Genomic DNA, 17,921 nt, shown 5'->3' with positions numbered 1-17,921 from the left:
TCTGACCAATGACACAGTCCGGAGTCGCCTCCGTTGTCAATTCGGTTGTCGACTGCTGTCTCCCCTAGGGTTTTCACGACTGAAAACTGTCTGTATGTAGGCACATTTCTCAAACAGCCTGCTCCACCATGTATAACTTATATACTCCACCCACCGGACAGAATTACCCCGTGGCTGCATAAGTGACAGCGACAGGATGACAGACAGTGACAGCTCGGAACGGAAGCCCTAACCCAAGATAATGAACTGACCAATCTAAGGTGAGCTGCGTCAAATCGATGGATGTGGATGTCCCCATCCCATCCCCGCTTTGGATGCAATCGTAATCTATCAGTCATCACTTGGGATTTTCGAAATTCTGGATCCCACAACCAGGGTACACATCTATCAAGAAACAGAATCAGAAACAGACAGATCGAAAAAAGAGCTCGAGAGAACTGATAACCTCCAGAACTCGATTATCAAACAACAACAACTTGGCGCGAGCGCAAGACAATTACCCCATGGTGAAGATATGCCTTCGTACATGATGCCAATCTCAACCACCCCCATTGAGCCTCATCATCCGGGAAAACGCGTAATGGTCGATCATGATCAAGAATTTTCGGACACGTAGGTGAAGGTTAGGGTTTTGAGTTGGTCTTGGCTTTTGCGGGAGCGAGGTGAAGAATAAGAGGTTATTTGTGTAGCTTTGTGTAGCTATGATAGAGTTAGCATATGATACTCTAATGGGCACTGATGTGCTCTTTTTTTCTTTCTTGCTCGTCTCTTGTCCTTTGTCTTTCCTGTGTCTCTCGTTTGGAGAATCCAGAACGAGCAAGAGAGACAAAACAGCTTCTCCAGTCATGATCGTTCGTGCATGGATGTGTGCCTGCTAGGGCTTACGCGTTTTGCAATAAGGTGCATATTAGAGCAGATCTAGGAACCGTCCGTGACCTACCTATTTTAGGAACACCGACCAACCACTGGTCCGCTTTGTAGGGCCCAGCCCAGCCAGGGGTCTCGTCTCGCGCCACCGTCCGCCACTCAGCCACCACACTGGCGCGTGAAAGGGGATGCAGCAGCGTAGTTGTAATGGGTTAGATTAGATTGGTAAACTACAGTGCTCTTCAGACCTCAACGCGTCGTCGTCGCCCGCCGTGACAGATACCTACTTTACACGATCATTATCATTGACCACCAATTTAAAATTCCAAATCCCCCACCGGAAATTTTTCTTTGTCTGCCGTGTGATAGAGATATCTCCGAAATCACCCCCCATATGGCGTCGTCACTCTTTGCCACAGCGATTACGCAAATGCAGACGCAGAGCGGCCTCGCAATTGCTGCTGGGAATTCGAAGCGGAAGCGCGATTATGGCGACGAACTCGGACCTGGATCTGGGGGTATGGGACCGGGAGGCATGATTCAAAATCAGATGCATGAGTTTCAAGGGAACGGGCGTACGATGAAGCGGTGGAGGAATAAGCCGAAGGAGGAAGAGGTTTATCGTCAGTTGCCCACGAGTACTCAAGAGTCACCGGACCACTGGAACCTGTGAGCGAGCTTATTGAACTGACTGACACGAACACGGGGTCCAGAATACACACTTCAAAAGCTCTTCTCCGCACAGTCCGCGCAATCCTCCCCTCCTCACCCCGCACCGTTACAGGCCCAATCTGTCCAGTCCATCCAGCAATTCGCTCCCCCACCACCCAAAACCCAGACCCACACCGGCCAGAAACCACGTAACGCGTTCGCGGCGCTGCAGCCACAGAGGGGTTCGGGCGGGTTCAAGTTTTTGCAGGCTCCTGCGGTGACGAGTTGTGAGGATTGTGATAGGCCCATGGATGGTTGTGCGGAAGATGAGGGAATGTGCGTTGGGTGTGGGAGGAGAGTTTGTGACGGCGGGTGCTCAATTCCGAGGGACGAGGGACGCTGCTGTTTGGAGTGTGCCATGAGGTAGGAAGATTCTTCCTTGCTGGTTCCATATGGAAAGTGGGCTTCCCTTCGTCCTGGGCAGGCATTGTGAGGGGTAGTTGTGCTGTTCGGAATGTGGAATTTTCCTCCGATTGCAGCGGGGGTTTTAAAAATTAATGGCGTTGGATGGGATTTCTTCTTTCTTGTTTTTTATTGCTTGATGTTTATTTCCTGTAATTTTCACGGTATGTACGTACATTGTTTCGCAGGTGTTTGGATTTTCACAAGTGCTTGGTGGAAATACCGCCAGCAAAGGGACGTGGTTGAACTGTATCATAGATCTAGAGCCTAGCCACTATTAATTACCTTTACCCACCTGGGATTCCGAGTTCCACTAGTATCGGTATACTCGGGCTTCATTAAATGGTCGGATATCGTTACAACCAAATCCCTACTAAAAATTCCGACCATTTAATGAACGCATGAGTACATTGGATTTCTGATATTACTTCTTAATAAGCTTAAATGCGGTTTCTCATTGTTCATGCTATGGCCAATGGGCTATTATGCTTAACATCCATCCGATTGGGTCCGTGTAATGGGCCGGGTACTTGAGAGGCTAGTACTTCAACAAGTAATATGGCCGGTTGTCGTGACGGTAATGATTGAGTTTACTGGTAATGATTGTTGCGCAGGCAAATAATAGAGATACTTATCGATTGTACCTGTGGCTAAGGTGTCAATCAGATTATGCTGATAGATCTCCTGCAGACGTCATAGAGCCCGAGTATTTTTTTGAGGTTCCCCAGAGTTTGATAGTCTCGTTACCGTTCGCTGTGGACCTATGGTACACGGTTGTCAAGACAGGTCTGCTGCGCCCCCCGTCTTTGATACTATTTATGTTAGCTAGATATATGTATGTGTCCTATTCGAATCTGTGCTCTAAATAGCACTCTTGTGTCTGTTCTTCTTGAATCCCATCGAATCCTTTGATTCTGGTCGTCAAGATTCAGTTTATCATAACCCTAGGCCCTAGTCTAACATTGTTAATTGTCCAGGGTGTTTTATCGCGGGCACGTGATATGAGCTTCCCTAGCCAAGGCCGACGCGTCTCCTCGACAAACCTCGCGACCTTCACCACACATCACTCACCATGAAGCAGCACAATCGCATATTGAAGGTCCGAAACATGGCCTCTAAATACTTTGTACAGGAACCTGAGCAGGAGCAAGACCCCATACTGGCGGGTCTGAATACCGCGCAATCAATCGCTGTCACCAATCCCGCACCAGTGGTCCAGATACTCGCTCCTCGTCTGATATCCCACACACTCTTCACCATTATTGGACCGCTATATATAGATGGCTAATGAGATTTTTTTGTATATATAGCTGGATCTGGAAAAACCCGCACGCTGACATCCCGTGTCGCTTACCTGCTCTCTCCCGCGCAGGGCCTTGCCCCGCAGAATGTAATTGTGGCAACATTCACTGTGAAGGCTGCCCGCGAAATGAAGGATCGTATTTCAAAGCTGGTTGGCAATGGTGTTGAAGCTAAGCTTGTTCTTGGTACCTTCCACAGCATTGCGCGGCGCTATCTAGTCCGGTATGGACATTTATTGGGGCTACGTAGCGGCTGGGGAATCGCAGATAATGGTGATAGCATTGGCATCGTAAAAAGGATACTCAAAAAGAAAGGGCTGCCTATCACGGATACGAAGGCGGTAAGGAGCAGAATAAGCCATTTCAAAGCACGGAATAGTGTTCCTGCTGCGAATGCGCCGGCGAAGGTTGTGGGGACACAGTTGACACAGCAGAGTACACAGCAGAAGGAGAAGGGCATATCAACGGAGGAGTTTGTAGGAATATTCAAAGACTATGCATCAGGGCTTGAGGCATCGAATCTGCTAGACTACGACGACCTACTACTCAAGTGTCTGGAGCTATTAAAGGAGCATCCAGAATGTGTAGGCAACGTCGAGGCAGTCCTGATCGACGAGTTCCAGGATACAAACCTGGTGCAGTTCGAACTCATGCGTCTGCTAGCGTCCAAGAAGAACCGCATTACCATTGTCGGCGACCCGGATCAATCTATCTACGGGTTCCGGGCCGCCGAAATCCGTAACCTCACCCGCATGTTGCGCGTTTACCCAGACACACTTGTTGTACATCTGGAGGAGAACTACCGGAGCTCTGCGTCGATCCTCTTGGCTGCGCTGGAGGTAATACAGCAGGATGATTCGCGGCCACAGAAACCGCTCACACCTACACATGCGGTCGGGACGCGGCCAGTGCTTCGCGAGCTCCCAAATGCGGAGAAAGAAGCGGCCTGGATCGCCAGTGAGATTGTACGTATTCGTGCACTATCTGGCGGGGCAGTGGGGTTGGGAGATGTAGCGGTGCTAGTGAGGAGTGCGAGTCTGACTAGATTGATTGAAACGTCCCTTGTGAGGGCGGGAATGGCGTATAAGATGGTAGGAGGACTCAAGTTCTATGACCGCGTAGAGATTAAGACACTGTTGGACTATCTGCGGGTTATACATAACCCGCTGAACAATGACGCTGTAGCACGTATTGTAAATGTCCCATCACGCAAAGTGGGGGATGCAACGATTAAGGCGCTTCTTGATGAGGCCGACAAGAAGGGAAAAACCCTCTGGGACATCATCAGGTCCGGTGTCAGCGGTGGCTGGCGGGATCTCAAGATTAGCAAGATCGCTGACAATGGGCTGGGCGACTTTGTCGGTTTGATACTGTCTACTCAGCGACTTCTGAGCCAGGAGCAGGTACCAGGCGACGAGAAGACGCTTGTTGATATCATCGAGCATCTTCTCCGCAAGCTATCCTACGAAGAGCACCTCATTAGACATTACCCAGAAGATTGGGAGGGGCGCTGGTCAAATATCACGGAGCTGCTAACACAGGCGCGAGACATGGCGGTGGACGACGAAGACGAAGACGCACTACCTCTTCTTGATGGCGTTCCACAGAGCGATGCCCTTGCGATAGGTCTGCAGGCCATGCTGGAGCGTTTTCTGTCGAACACAGCGCTGAGCGAGGTACCGGAGGATCAGGAGAAGAAAGCTCTGGGCCAGGTCACGATATCGACCATCCACGCTGCAAAGGGGCTCGAGTGGCCAGTTGTGTTCATCCCGGCGGTCTATGAGGGCTCGATCCCCCATTCGAGAGCAGATGATACTGATGAAGAGCGGCGACTCCTCTATGTTGCTATGACACGTGCGCAGGGCCTACTGTACATGTCGTGCCCCCGGCGCAGTTCGTCGAAAGGTAAATCCTTCGATCATGAATTATCACTCGTGGTGTACTAATGTGAAATCGTTGAAGAAAAAACAACACCATGCCCCTTTCTTACACCATCATCCCTTGTAAAACTGCTAGACAAGCGTGCACCCCCTCTACGCTTCTCATCAGTTCAGAGTATCCTCCAAATTCTCGGCCGCACCTGCCCAAGCGAGTCCGCTATCAACACATTAGTAGAAACAGCAGGTCTACAATCTCTGCTCGACGACCAAATACCCGAAAAAGAAGAATGGGAAGAGCGTGAAGAAGCAGCTGAAGATGCAGAGGGCGATTGGCGAAGCCGCAAACGGCGTAGAGCAGAAGACGTCGCGGAGGCCGTCTACGACCTTGGCGGGCAAGCAGCAGCTGTAGGATGGAATCGTGGCGGAGGAAACTTCACCGGATTCATGACCACCGAGCAGCGCCTCAAAGAAAAAATGACTACAGCCGAGAGACTTGCTGCAAGGACGACTACAGCTGAAAGGTTAGCTGCAGGTTTCAAGAGTGCTGGCTCGCATATGGAGGCGCTGAAACAGAGCCGCCTTACATGTGAAGCTGATAAGGATCGTGTGGAGAAGAGGGCACGGCATGATGCCATGCTGGCCACCTCTACTGCTGCTGTGGAGAAGAGAGCAGCTTTGTCAGCTAGACTCGCTGTTGAGAAGACTACTGTCGAGAAGAAGACTACTGTCGAGAAGAAGACTACTGTCGAGAAGAAGACTACTGTCGAGAAGAAGACTACTGTCGAGAAGAAGACTACTGTCGAGAAGAAGACTACTGCGGGAACAAGAACAAATAAGCGTGCTACAGGCCAGGGAAGCCTCATGTCTTATTTTGCCCCCAAGCCGCCACCACCAAAAGAGAGGGAGGTAACGGCATCAGAGGTAATGAGACAGAGTCGCAAGGTAGGATTGAAGATGAGCCTAAAAGAACAGATAGAGGTGCTTCCGCAGCCCAGGTTTCCTGTTCGGCCACCTAGGAACGAAGTGGTGCTGTTGAGTAGTTCTCCAGTCAGACCAGTGGATAGAAAGAGAAAAATGAGCCCTGATCTGGAAATCCCCAGTAGTCCTGTGTTTGAAGAGTTTTGTAAAAGCATTGAAGAGGAGGCAGCTGCTAAAGCCGCTGACGCCGCTGCTCCTGCGCCCGTGTCTTCGTCTTCGTCTTCTGCTGGCCTCACATCTACACTTTCATCAAGGCCGACGACTGAGCAGAGACTGGCGGGGAAGATGACCACTGCGGAGAAGTTGGCGGCTGCGGCGGCGGAGGGCCCGCCAAAGAAGAGGACTCTGGGAATCAGAAGGAGTATGAATGGTTGGGCGAATAGAGCTTCTGCGAAGAAGGACTGACCTTCTGCTGTATTGTTTTATTTTTACTGGCGTAAATGGGCTGGGAGCGGGACTTTGGCTGTGTATGTATATCTCAATTGAGCTTCAAATGTAAATGGGGCGGTGAAAAGATGGTATAGATTTTTTGTGTGCATATTTGATGATATCGATACCTGTACATGTGGTTACTGGTTGAGCTGGTTTTATATGGTTTGGTTTGGCGTTTCTACTTACTTGCAATTAATATTTAGGGTGTGCATATATAGAGATACGGGCTTGTGATGGAAGGAAATACATTCACGATGCTCTAAATGAACGATTTTGTTAGTACCTCCATACAGTCATTGCAAAAGTTTTGATGACCGGATATTAATTCTACCCAAACCCACAAAGAAAGTATACCACAATTGGGTCGTGGTGGCTGATAGTACTAGGACAGCTAGATTTATCACTGGCATGCACACCAAGCTACATATCATCATCGGGTCACGAACCACCTATCTCACCCACATAGTACATCTATTCCACTCAATACACCTAGATAACATACTCCATCCCCAGAAGAGTGCGAATAATCATCGAATTATCTAGTGGAGCGTTGCTAATTACCCCCTCTTGCCAAACTTCTGCTGCCAGTGTATTGCCGAAATTTGCTATGATCCAGCACTCTGCTACAACCAATGTGACTATTCCTGAGACTGGAAATCGTTTTGTTCTATCAAATTTTGGTATCTTTATCTCTTTCTACTACAGATGACACTCCACTGACGATTTTCTTCTTGTGGTAACTATCTGCTGTTCCCCAAAGTTTTCCTCTTTCGTGTTTGGTTCTAGGGTTGGAGGGATCCGGGAACATACTGGCCTAATCCCTCCGTTCGGGACGGTTCAATTTATGCTGCCCGGAGAATTATGATGGCTCAATGCACCTAATCCTAGTCCGTGCATCTATCTTAAAGAGCCGCTTCTAGTGCTACTATAAGGTTCTCAAATCAGGGGATATCCTTCCTTAGTTGCTAGGATTACCAACCTGGTGATAAAAACCTTGGGATGCCACATCGCGCAGGAGAATGCAGCTAACCAGCTATCTTGGAGTTTTACAAAAAATGAAAATATCGGTGTCAACTGGTATTAGAAAGCCGGGTGAGAATTATCTTATCCAATTGACGATAGGGCGAGTTACTACTCCGTCTATTCTAAATAATTACTATTCCGAGTGATCATTCATGAAGGTAAATCTCACCTAGACTAAGAAAGGAGATAGTTCTTAGATATATTTGAGCCCTCTATTAGAGCGCAAGACTCAATCAATAGCTATTTACAGGGTGTCATGCCGAATGGACGTTCCACCCATAGTGTTCTAGCCAAGGGAGCACCCATCATAAAGGTTAGTCCGTTTGTTGGCGCACCCCGATTTAGTAGATGACACACTCGGAGAATTGATTAGAGGAGGGAGATTAATATGAGTTTTGGGTTATAAGTTATGGGAGAGTACTATAGAATGCTTTAGATATCATTACGTGCATTGGGAAGTAAAAGATCCCCCATCAAAGAGAACCGAAGAATGATTTTAAGTGTTAATAATACCAATTTTAGGAGATGGAAAAGGCTACTGTTACTTCCACGTGAGCCGACCCCAACCTTAGACTTTTTTTGAAACATCATGTCATCTGTTAACTAGCCACATATATAGGACTAGCGGGACAAGAGAGAACATCCTACCCAAGGACGTTCACCGGCAATATATAATCACGCTGGGGGTGGATCAGCCGGGTCCGAGTGATTCCTCATGATCGACTTCATCCTCGACTTTATCCTCGACACCCCAGTCCTATTCACTCAACTCGCATACTAGAGATAAACAAGTATCATTCAAAAGTAATCAAGCAAAAGATCACTTTCAATTTCGCCAAGCCTTCTGCAAGTGTGGCTTCTGTGGATGATTATTAACCCCCCCTGGCTGGTCGGTGTTCCCAATTCAGAAATTCCACATATGATATGCAACCCGCATTATATAACCAGTCAGCCGGAGATTGGAGCGAAATTCAAATGCCCCCCTTTAGTATTATTTTCAGCAACGGATGTTTAGAGTAGGGGGTAGCGGGTAAGGTGGGCGGTAACAGATCCTCCGGTAGAGTAGCCCTTGAGCAGATCGAACCCCTGTGTGCGAGTGGTTGTTCTACTTAGAAGACCAAGATTTTGTTTGTTTGCTAGCCCTAAATTCCCTTCATATCTCGGATCAAGACCTCGTGGGCGAGCATGAGTGAAACACGGACCAGATCGATCTACGGCCGTGAACGTCCTGTCCTGTCCTCTCCGCTGGAACGGTCCCCAACATGAACAGTTCCAAAGAACCCGGCCGGCGTCTATCCAAAAGCGAGGCCTGGGACGGTGCATATATTGACAGGCATAACTAACGAAACAGGACGTTCGTGTATTACTCTCACCAGCTGCAGCCCATAGTAGCCACGGGAGGTTTATTTCCCACCTCTTTGGCGTTGGAGGGGTTCTGTGTGCATATCATCCCCTAGGCAATCTATGCAATCCCCTATTGTGGGGCGGACGTGACGTCTAATCTAACATTGTCGGACTGCGTTTGAACGTTTTGTTTCGGAATTGTATTGTATGTCACAGGGGAACACGGAGTAGGAAAATGGATGAATGGAGATCGATATTTTCCGAAGGAAAGAAGCAGTACGTACAGCGAAGTGGCCGCTGCCCTCGGGATCCCAATGGTGGGGCGACATACGTACTTACAGCGCATTTCTCGATGTAGGTACATGTATGCATACCCCCCTGGGGCGAAGATCCCAAAATATGAGGAACAAAGCCGTGGTCATGATTCTGGGGTTTTCGGGAAAAGATAAATCCCACATACATTGAGGATCCAACTCCAATAATTGGTCCAGATCTCACCGTGGTGCGCACCAGGGCCAGCAAGATCTAGCGGCGCGCATTCCTTGACCTCTACTCACCCCCATCCACTCATCCAAGGCCAACAACTACTATATGCACTACAGACAGGTAGGTTTCAGGTTCACAAACGGCTCCCTGTCTAGTTGACGTTGGCTAGTTAGTGTCTTGTTCTCGTCAATGTCCACGAGATTATGTTGATGGCAGTGGTTCATATATCTACAACGTCCGCTCGTAACACCGCAGTATGGGATCTGTTTCCTCCAAACGGGTTCGCTGGAGGCTGTTAACCTCTTCCAGCGGTACGTATGTACATATTTCAAGTGCAATGTTTCCATGTCACTATGCGCCGCAATTGTACTATTGTACCACATAACCTATATATACCAATCTGCTATTTCTGATATTGAGCCGGTCATATCAGTGAAACATTTATATGTATGGTGCAAATATATCCACGTAGTAGTAGTACTAGCAGTACATGGCACTTACCAACTATTTAACGAGAAACTTATAAAATTCTTTAGGGCTAACTATATGTTTCGATATTATCATCCAGTGTCAGTGTCACAATCAGCTGATAACCATATATGTGCGCTGCGAAACAACCGCCAAACCGGAAGGGAAAAAATAAAAAATAACGAAAAAACGAAAAACGAAAGAAAAAAACGAAATGAATACGAACAAAAAAGCAAACACTCCCAGCCAGTCAGAGCCCGGTATCTGGGTCTTGGAAAGCAGTGAAAAAGCAATAAACAAAAACTCAACTATAAAAATGTTTTCTTTACAAGAAGATTTCTGCAACATCCATCGGTCCCGCCTCATGTCTGGCCTGGCATGCTACAATGATAATGTACATGACAAGATGATATGAAGCTCAACCACAACTGCGTCTGCGTCTGCGCTGCACATTCCCACCCACCAGTAGGCAGCAACATTCCACGCTTCTCCCGACCTTCCATTGTGGCCGTTAATTGTCTATCCATACAGCTCCAGCTTGTGCGCCAGCCCGTCCGGTCGTGAGGCGTATATATTATCTGCTGGGTAGAAGAGGGCAACCGCCTTACATTTGATCGAGATTCATCCAACTCAGTATTCAACGCAGTTGCCCCTCACAGTGCAGCAGCGCATGGAAAGAAGTAAATAGTCGTTGTTGTTGTCTTTCTCCTGGTTGGTCTCTTGTACCACAAAGCAACTAGGACAATAGGACATTAATGTTTGAGAGCATGTATATCAGTTACTAGTGGTACATAGTAATAGTGGTATTGTAGTATGTAGTTGCATTCCCCTACCACAACAGAAATTATATGTACAGTTTACAAACCCTCTCCATCTTTTCTCCCCTGCCCTTCCCATATGCAGCTTCCCCTTCCCTTCCCTTCCCTTCCATCACCAGACAATCACACCCACATCCGGCCAGGCCTTCCCAAAGCATCATCTTGGACGAAAAAAAAAAAAAAAAAAACAATAAAACAAACAGATCCAGTTCAGTTCAATTCAGTTCATGAGAGGTAGAGCAAGATAGAGAAAAGAATAATCTGAGAAGTCATCATGGCGATGAGGCGGGGGGAAAATGAACCAGCCAAATTTCCCCACTCCCACCCACTCCAACTCGACCTCTCAGAAAATAATAGATTTTTTTTAAGGTTTAGTTTAGAGTTTTTTGGTTAGAAGAAAAATAATGAATAATAGCCGCATAAGAAACATAAGATTCGACGAAGATGCTCCCCACCCCCTAGCTATAGAGATAGATAAGGGGGGTGATTTCCCCGTCGGATCGTGCTATTTAGATATACAGATGAAGAAGCGAGGGGGAGAGAAAAAGGGGGGTTTTCTTCTTGCCTTCAAATATAATTGGGTAGATGATGTGATGTGAGATAAGGTAGATATGGGTGGGTATGGTAGATAGAGTAGGAGGAGAGTATGATGAAGAGTGTTAGATAGGTAGAGGTATGGGGGGTATTAGAAGTAAAAGAGACCTCTAGATGCAGGCCTACTCTTATTGGGGACGACGACCGTTATTGCCAGGTCCCCGAGAATTACAATATCGCAAAAAAAAGTAAAAAAAAAGGGTAACGATGAGATGATGAGGATTAAAGAAGCATCATAATGAGCCAGAAGAAGAAAGCAGCAGAAGAAGAATAAGAAACGAGAAAGAGCAAAATAAAGAGGAAAGAAAAAAAATATTCAATTTCGTTCCTGGCCCGTAAGCAGTATAAGCAGTGATTAAAAAAAAACGTCTTTCTTGCAATCTTTGGTTTTCTTCAGAATCTGAAATTTCTGCTCAATAATGTTTTTTCCCTCCATTATTCTCCCTCCACTCGCACGTGCGCCAATAACAATCTCCCAACCGTATGTCCTTCGCTCCCTTTCTGCCTCCTTAAACACCACCAAACCGTCGACACCCCGATCTCCCATTTTCCAACTCCTTTTTTCTCTCCCAAAGCTTTTTCAAATCCCGAAGAAGAAGGACATCCAAAGATGCGTCACTATCCGCCAAACTATTTAGTATATAAATGTAAGGAAATTGAGGGGGAAACGAAATAGGAAGAAAGAAAAAGTGAAAGGAAAAAAAAGGGAGGAAAGAAAATGAAAAAGAAATATACGCTCAAATGATAGATAAGTTATAAAAAAAAGAACAACACTGAATATGCAAATGCCCATACAACACAGCTGCAGATGCGAAGAAAATAAACCAACAACAATAGCAGAATGTGTCAAAAACGACAAAGGAAATGACTTATAAGAAAGCCCAAAAAGCGAAGATTTTTTTAAAAAAATGAACAAAATAAACCGGCCCAGTGCTTTCCCTTTCCCTTCTCCCCCTAGTTTGTCATATCCTTAATTATTTTTCAATTTATGCCGAATGGATGAGAACTTTTGCAATTTCGGAAACTTGGAAAGTGTGTTTTTTGATAACGACGCTGATTTGAGAGATGAAGAGTGAGAGAGAGATAGGGGTATACGAGGTTGTATGAACGAAGAATAATTTTTTTTAAAAACGCAAGTTGACAACAGTTTAATATGAAAGCTCAAACATCAAAAAGACAACCGTCAAAAAAGAACAAGTTTCACTAATGGTATTGGGGGATCGAAGGCGTTACGTCCATCTGACTTGACAGCACAAGGTCTTCGTCGACATAATATCCACCATTAGGTGACACAGGAGGAGTGATGTATCCTAGAGATGACTGGTTTTTGGGTTGAGGGGTCATGCAATTTGGGTTTTGATCATGCTTCCTTTCTTCGATAGCAGCCTTGGTCGCCTCGTAAACCTCCTCGGATGGCGGCGTAGGAGGTCCACGCGTGTTCCTATCAACAGCGGCCCGGCGGGCCATGAAGTCTTCCAGAATGGTTGATACGCATGCATATTCCGGGCTAGAGTACTTTCGGATGAGGATCTGGGAAGGTCGGTGAAGTTGTTGAGACAAGAGGACAACAACGGTGGTATCATATTTCCCAGCCCAATCCGAGTGACGAGGCATAGCCCGGCCAAGAATGTGGCGCGCAAGAGCCAGCGAAGACCTTGCCATGACGGATGGTCGAGTGCTAACAAAGTCCTTGTGGAAAAGCGCTATTTCCGAAAGATACCTGGCCATGCATTCCACCTCGGGGTCGTAGTTGACCTCCTGCAGAACCATTTGCAGAAAACTATCCACAGTCGGGTGCCCAACAACCCAGTCCAACGTTTGAAGAACGTGCCACTCCATCTGGATGAACATGTCTTCGTCGTAAAGGTTGCAGCACATCGCCTTCAATTCCCTGATAGTCGGTACCCTGTCCTTCTTGTCACCATACTTGGCAGCAATGAGCATCGCTGCACATCCAACCAATTGATAGTGACGCTTGTAAACAACTCGCTTCGAGCAGTACCTGTCCAAGAGGTTGACGGTAAGGAATAGTGTATCCGGTAACAGTTGGAACGCTGTGTGAGCTTCAATGAGAAAGTCTAAAAGGTAAGGTCGCATAAACCATTGGATCTCGGTCTGAATGTCGATGCTAGCAACATCCGGCAAGGTTTCGGACTATATAAAACACGGGAGATAAGTTTAGGTTAGGGGGTGTTGGCCCAGGCCAGAAAAACACATCCCGATATCGGGAACGGGAAACCACTGACCTCCATGACCTCCATGTGGTCTAAAATATCCTCCTGGTACTCCTCGGAAACCATTCGGGACATCTCATCAGCAATCTCCATCTGAGTCTCGGCATCGATACGGGCTTTCTCCTGTCTCTTCTTGCGGGCAGCATAGATTCCATCCCGTTCCGGTTCAGCCGACTCGACGAAGAAGGAATCACAAGTTGTGTGCCAGGCCATGATGAGTGATTATGATAAGGGGTTGGGGGTGTGTTTTGTGTATTAGAGAGTGGACGTCGAAAATTCGAAATATTCCGTAATGAGGGACTAAGCAAGGACTAAAAAAGGGTCGTTGCAAAAAAAAGAAAGAAAAAAAAGATTCGGAAGTATTTCAAAAGAACGACAAAAATGAGGGACAAGAAGAAAAAAAATGTCGAGGGTGACTAGAGAGTGACAGGATGACCGCTAGAAGTAGGGTGACTCTCCAACCAAGACTAATCTGGGAGGATAAGAATCGGATATTAAAGGTTTCTAGTGACGGGGGGTTACTGTGTAAGCAAGCTTGTCTACCAATGCCATTGATTGATTTGAGTGAGTGAGGGGAGGGTGTGGTGGGAGGGAGGGAGGGAGGGAGAGGGACAGTGCATATTCACTGGATCCATACCTTTGGGAGAAACAAAGTAGTGGAGCAAGAAGGAATGCCTTTTGGGATACAGCGCGCGTCAGGAGGACCCGTGTGATAGATAACCCCTTACTCGAGAGAGAGAGAAATAAAAGAAAAGAAAAAAAATCCCGTGGACCTGCGTTAAAAACAGACGAGAACAACCGACAATGCTCTGCAAGAATGGGTAATTTTGTAGATGCAGAGAAGTACCTGTCCTCACTCAGAAAAATAACGAGCTAACGTCTCTGAGGAAGCGAAGGCTGCCAGATGCGAACCTGACTTGATGGATCAGGGGTGGGTTGTGGTGGATGTATGTGGGTGTGGGGGGAGGTGGTGTGTGGAGGGAGGGAGATGTGGCAGAGCGCAAGGGCGAAGGACGGGGTGCCGAGAGATAGCAGGACTGGACTGGACTGGACAGGTCACGGGAATGACTATGCGAAAGCCGTCCTGTGTCTGAATAGCCTAGTTGAGAGGTTGAGGTTCTCGAAGGCCCTGATGTGGGGAGAGTATGTCGGGAAGGGAGTTGAAAAGGAATGAGTGAGACGATAGTGATATCGGAAAGAGCGTGGTAGTCTGTATGTCGATGCAACAACCAACAACCAAGGGATAGGGGCTGGTTAGCAAGAACACAACAAGACTCTTGAAATACAGGGAAAAAATGAATGAACAATGAACGAAAGAGTGGAAGCCCGAATGCGAAAGACAGACTGGCAGAGTTTATTCAGAGTGGAACATGAATGGGGAGGGTCTGTATTATTTGCAGACTGTTCAAGGTGGGATTCCCAGCGCAGCGCAGCCCCAGGGGGGGGTGAGAGGGGCGCGGCGGGCCCGTGGTACATACGGCTCCTGAATCGACGAGAGGAGGAGGGAAAGTGCCTCGGACCGGACATACGACCCAGAGGCACACATCATCCCAACAAGCCAACGCAGCTCGATCAACCACTGATAAATGGACCTCAAGAAATTCCCAAGAGCGTGGTTGGGTTGATAGATTGGTCACCTCCTTCTTTGGAACATTGACAACTGCGGCTTCACATAATCGCGATACTGCTGCTGCTGAGGCTTGCCCAACCTGCTGTGGCCATCCATACATGACGAGATAGACCCAATTTCGTGAAGGGGGGAGGGATATGAATAGGTAGAGAAGGATATCGAGCCACAAAAAAAATCATAAAAATAAAAAAATGACAAAACAAAACAAAAAAATGACTACCAGATCATTCCAGAATACCCAGAAACAACGGTATCCAATAAACCACACAACCAAACACAAGGAAACAAAAGGAAAAAGAAAAGAAAAAGAAACAAAAAAGAAAATGGGGTTTCACTAACACTTTTTTTTCTTCTTGTCTTGTGTGTGATTAAATTGAAGTATTTCCACCACCAAAAAAGTGACAGGTAAGTAGCAGTAACCGTCGCTTTCAATCCACCCAAAACTGCATTCACAAACCTCTGAACTATTCCAGGTCGAGCTTCACCAGCAGAACGACTGGGGTAGGGGGAGTAGTTGTTGTAATGTGCCCTTTTTTGTGCTGAATGCGCGCAGATCACACCCCCGTATTATGCTATGCTATGCTATGCTATGCTATGCGTTAACCGGCGGAGGGAAAAAAAGATTGATGAGCGAGAGAATGTCGACCCGGCCGGCTCGAACAACAAATTGGGCTCGAGGACACGAAGAGGAAATAATCCAGAAGGAGTGCCTGCCAGTCTGTCCAAATACTAGCTCTCTTTTTACCCTCGTTCAATCGATTGGAAGAAATCTCCTGCCGGGCGGTGGGGATGAAGACCCAGGGAAATATGGCGGGGGTGGAGGGGGAGGGAAAGAAAGAATGGCGAGATTTCTCGCTTTAGGAGGGAGAATGAGAGAAAGAGAGAAAGAAGAGAGAGATGGAGAAACACACACTGCACTTTGTAAAACGATGAAGGGAAAGGATTACTTTATTTAATCTATCCGCCGCTGAAAGCTAGAAACTGCTTGCTTGCTTGCAAGCAACGGCGGCGGCGGTAGCACCACTAACTCTAGCGTTTCCGCGTGGAAGCAAGCTTACCCCAAGTTCATGATGTATTTGGTTTTTTTGAATAAACCGACTGATTTACCGATCCAAGTTGTAGTGGGGGGATCTAGAGGGGTTGTTCGGCAGCTTGAGGTTGTTGTGTAGGTACTCACTCCACCTACATCTTGTGGACCTCAGCCATGTCAGTCAACCAGTCAGTCATAAATCAATTGAATTAAGATCATCATCTCCATGAAGCATGCACAATTAGCAGAAGGGGTGTGTGGTGTGTGAATATGTATGAAGTAGCTACAGCTACATATAACTTTGCAACTGTTTCGCTTTCCCCCAATTTCACAAAAAAAGGCAAGCTGAGCCCTCCCACCACTGAACCTCTTTTTATGCGGAGGTGTAAAAGAAAGTCGACATGAACATGGACCAGGGGCCCTCCGGTTTGTGGAGATCCAATCACCATTGGGGGGCAAAAAAAAAAGATGTATGTCGTTACCTGTTACCTACATCTATATCTCCTTCTCTACAATTCTACCATCTCTACTTTCTACGACCTACCTACATGTAGCTGACTGGACCTCGTGCCAGCTAGGCCATATGCGAATCCAGTCATCCATCCCATCCAATAACCAGGTAGGTATTCTCCGTTTCTCCCCTTACTCCCTTTTCTCCTTTCCTTTCCTTTCCCAGCGTTCCCCCCCCCCCCCCCCCAAACTGCATCTCCAAATTGTGCATGCCGGGGTAGGATGGGTATGGGTATGGCATGTAAGTAGAAACTCTAGAAGTAGAGTAGGACACGCACGAAAGCACGCGGGTTGATTCAAACACGGAGAAGCACAGCTATCTGGTTATTTTAGCAGCGAAGGTCGGTTCGGTCCGGGTTCGTTAAGGATCCCAAACAGGCCTTCTATCAGACAAACGGTTTTCTTTCTTTCGTTCTCCTAGGTCTTCATGATCCTTAGACTTGCTACCAAGACTACATGTAGCTAGACTACGATACCTACAGGCCCAACCAGAACCAAACCTGTATCTGCACAACCTCTTGGCTGACCTCTTCCTCCTGTATCCCCATGTCCCATTTCCACATCCCTGCAGCACTCTACCTACCCTCATGCACGCAGGTCTGTACCTACCTTGGCCTCCTCTACCTACCACTCACTCTGGTACTACTACTCTACGGCTGCCACTCTGAGGCGGTACGGTGGCTCAACCCCATCCACCACCACCAAACGACTGATTGATTGGGTGGTGTGGTGCGCTGGCATCTAACTAAACTTAACTACCGGGACTCTCTCTTTACGAGTCTGGCGTCACACACAACCTGCCATGCCTTCCATCTTTCCTTCCTTCCTTCCTGGTCAGTCAAATTTCAGGTGCAGCATAGCGTTCGGCATCCTCTCCTTTCTTCTAGCGCTGGGCACTTTGTTTCCCCGGCCCCTATATATGGGCGGAAGACGTCATTTCACCTCTGCTCTAGACTGGTTGGAGAAGAAGAGGCACGCCAAGAGCGAAGATGGAGTGAGTGTGTTGCGCCACAATCAACACTAGCCACATATATCACAGAGGAGAAGAGAGAAGACGCTTTGGCCGCTGGGTTGGTTGTAGGGAGTGTCAGTTGGGTTGGGTTGGCTGTTTACGCTGTTTCAAAAAGCGGTGATCCATATCATATCACCCTCCTCTCGAGCTCCCTATCTACCATTCCAGCTAGCCATCCAGACACAAAGAGGGTAGACAGGG

At 47.4% G+C, this 17,921-nt stretch overlaps 3 protein-coding genes across 3 annotated transcripts; 2 read left to right on the top strand and 1 right to left on the bottom strand.

Moving 5' to 3' along the window:
* Positions 1-1,261: 1,261 nt before the first annotated feature.
* Positions 1,262-1,945, top strand: H6S33_011800 (uncharacterized protein; the record flags this gene model as incomplete). The annotated part of the gene is made up of 2 exons (XM_044843142.1): positions 1,262-1,490; positions 1,581-1,945. The coding sequence occupies 2 exons, from the start codon at positions 1,262-1,264 to the stop codon at positions 1,943-1,945; spliced, it is 594 nt and encodes a 197-aa protein (XP_044695468.1).
* Positions 1,946-3,052: 1,107 nt separating this feature from the next.
* On the top strand, positions 3,053-6,544 carry H6S33_011799 (uncharacterized protein; the record flags this gene model as incomplete). The annotated part of the gene is made up of 3 exons (XM_044843140.1): positions 3,053-3,212; positions 3,291-5,186; positions 5,244-6,544. The coding sequence occupies 3 exons, from the start codon at positions 3,053-3,055 to the stop codon at positions 6,542-6,544; spliced, it is 3,357 nt and encodes a 1,118-aa protein (XP_044695467.1).
* A 5,963-nt stretch (positions 6,545-12,507) lies between these two features.
* Positions 12,508-13,751, bottom strand: H6S33_011798 (uncharacterized protein; the record flags this gene model as incomplete). Its single annotated transcript, XM_044843139.1, has 2 exons — positions 12,508-13,458; positions 13,551-13,751. 2 exons carry the CDS (start codon positions 13,749-13,751, stop codon positions 12,508-12,510), a joined length of 1,152 nt encoding a protein of 383 aa, XP_044695466.1.
* Positions 13,752-17,921: the final 4,170 nt, after the last annotated feature.

Source organism: Morchella sextelata, assembly GCF_020137385.1.
Source record: "Morchella sextelata strain SCLS chromosome Unknown scls_7, whole genome shotgun sequence".
Lineage (NCBI taxonomy): Eukaryota > Fungi > Ascomycota > Pezizomycetes > Pezizales > Morchellaceae > Morchella > Morchella sextelata.
The sequence above is the reverse complement of the archived record's forward strand: the minus strand, read 5'-3'. Positions and strand labels throughout refer to the sequence as shown.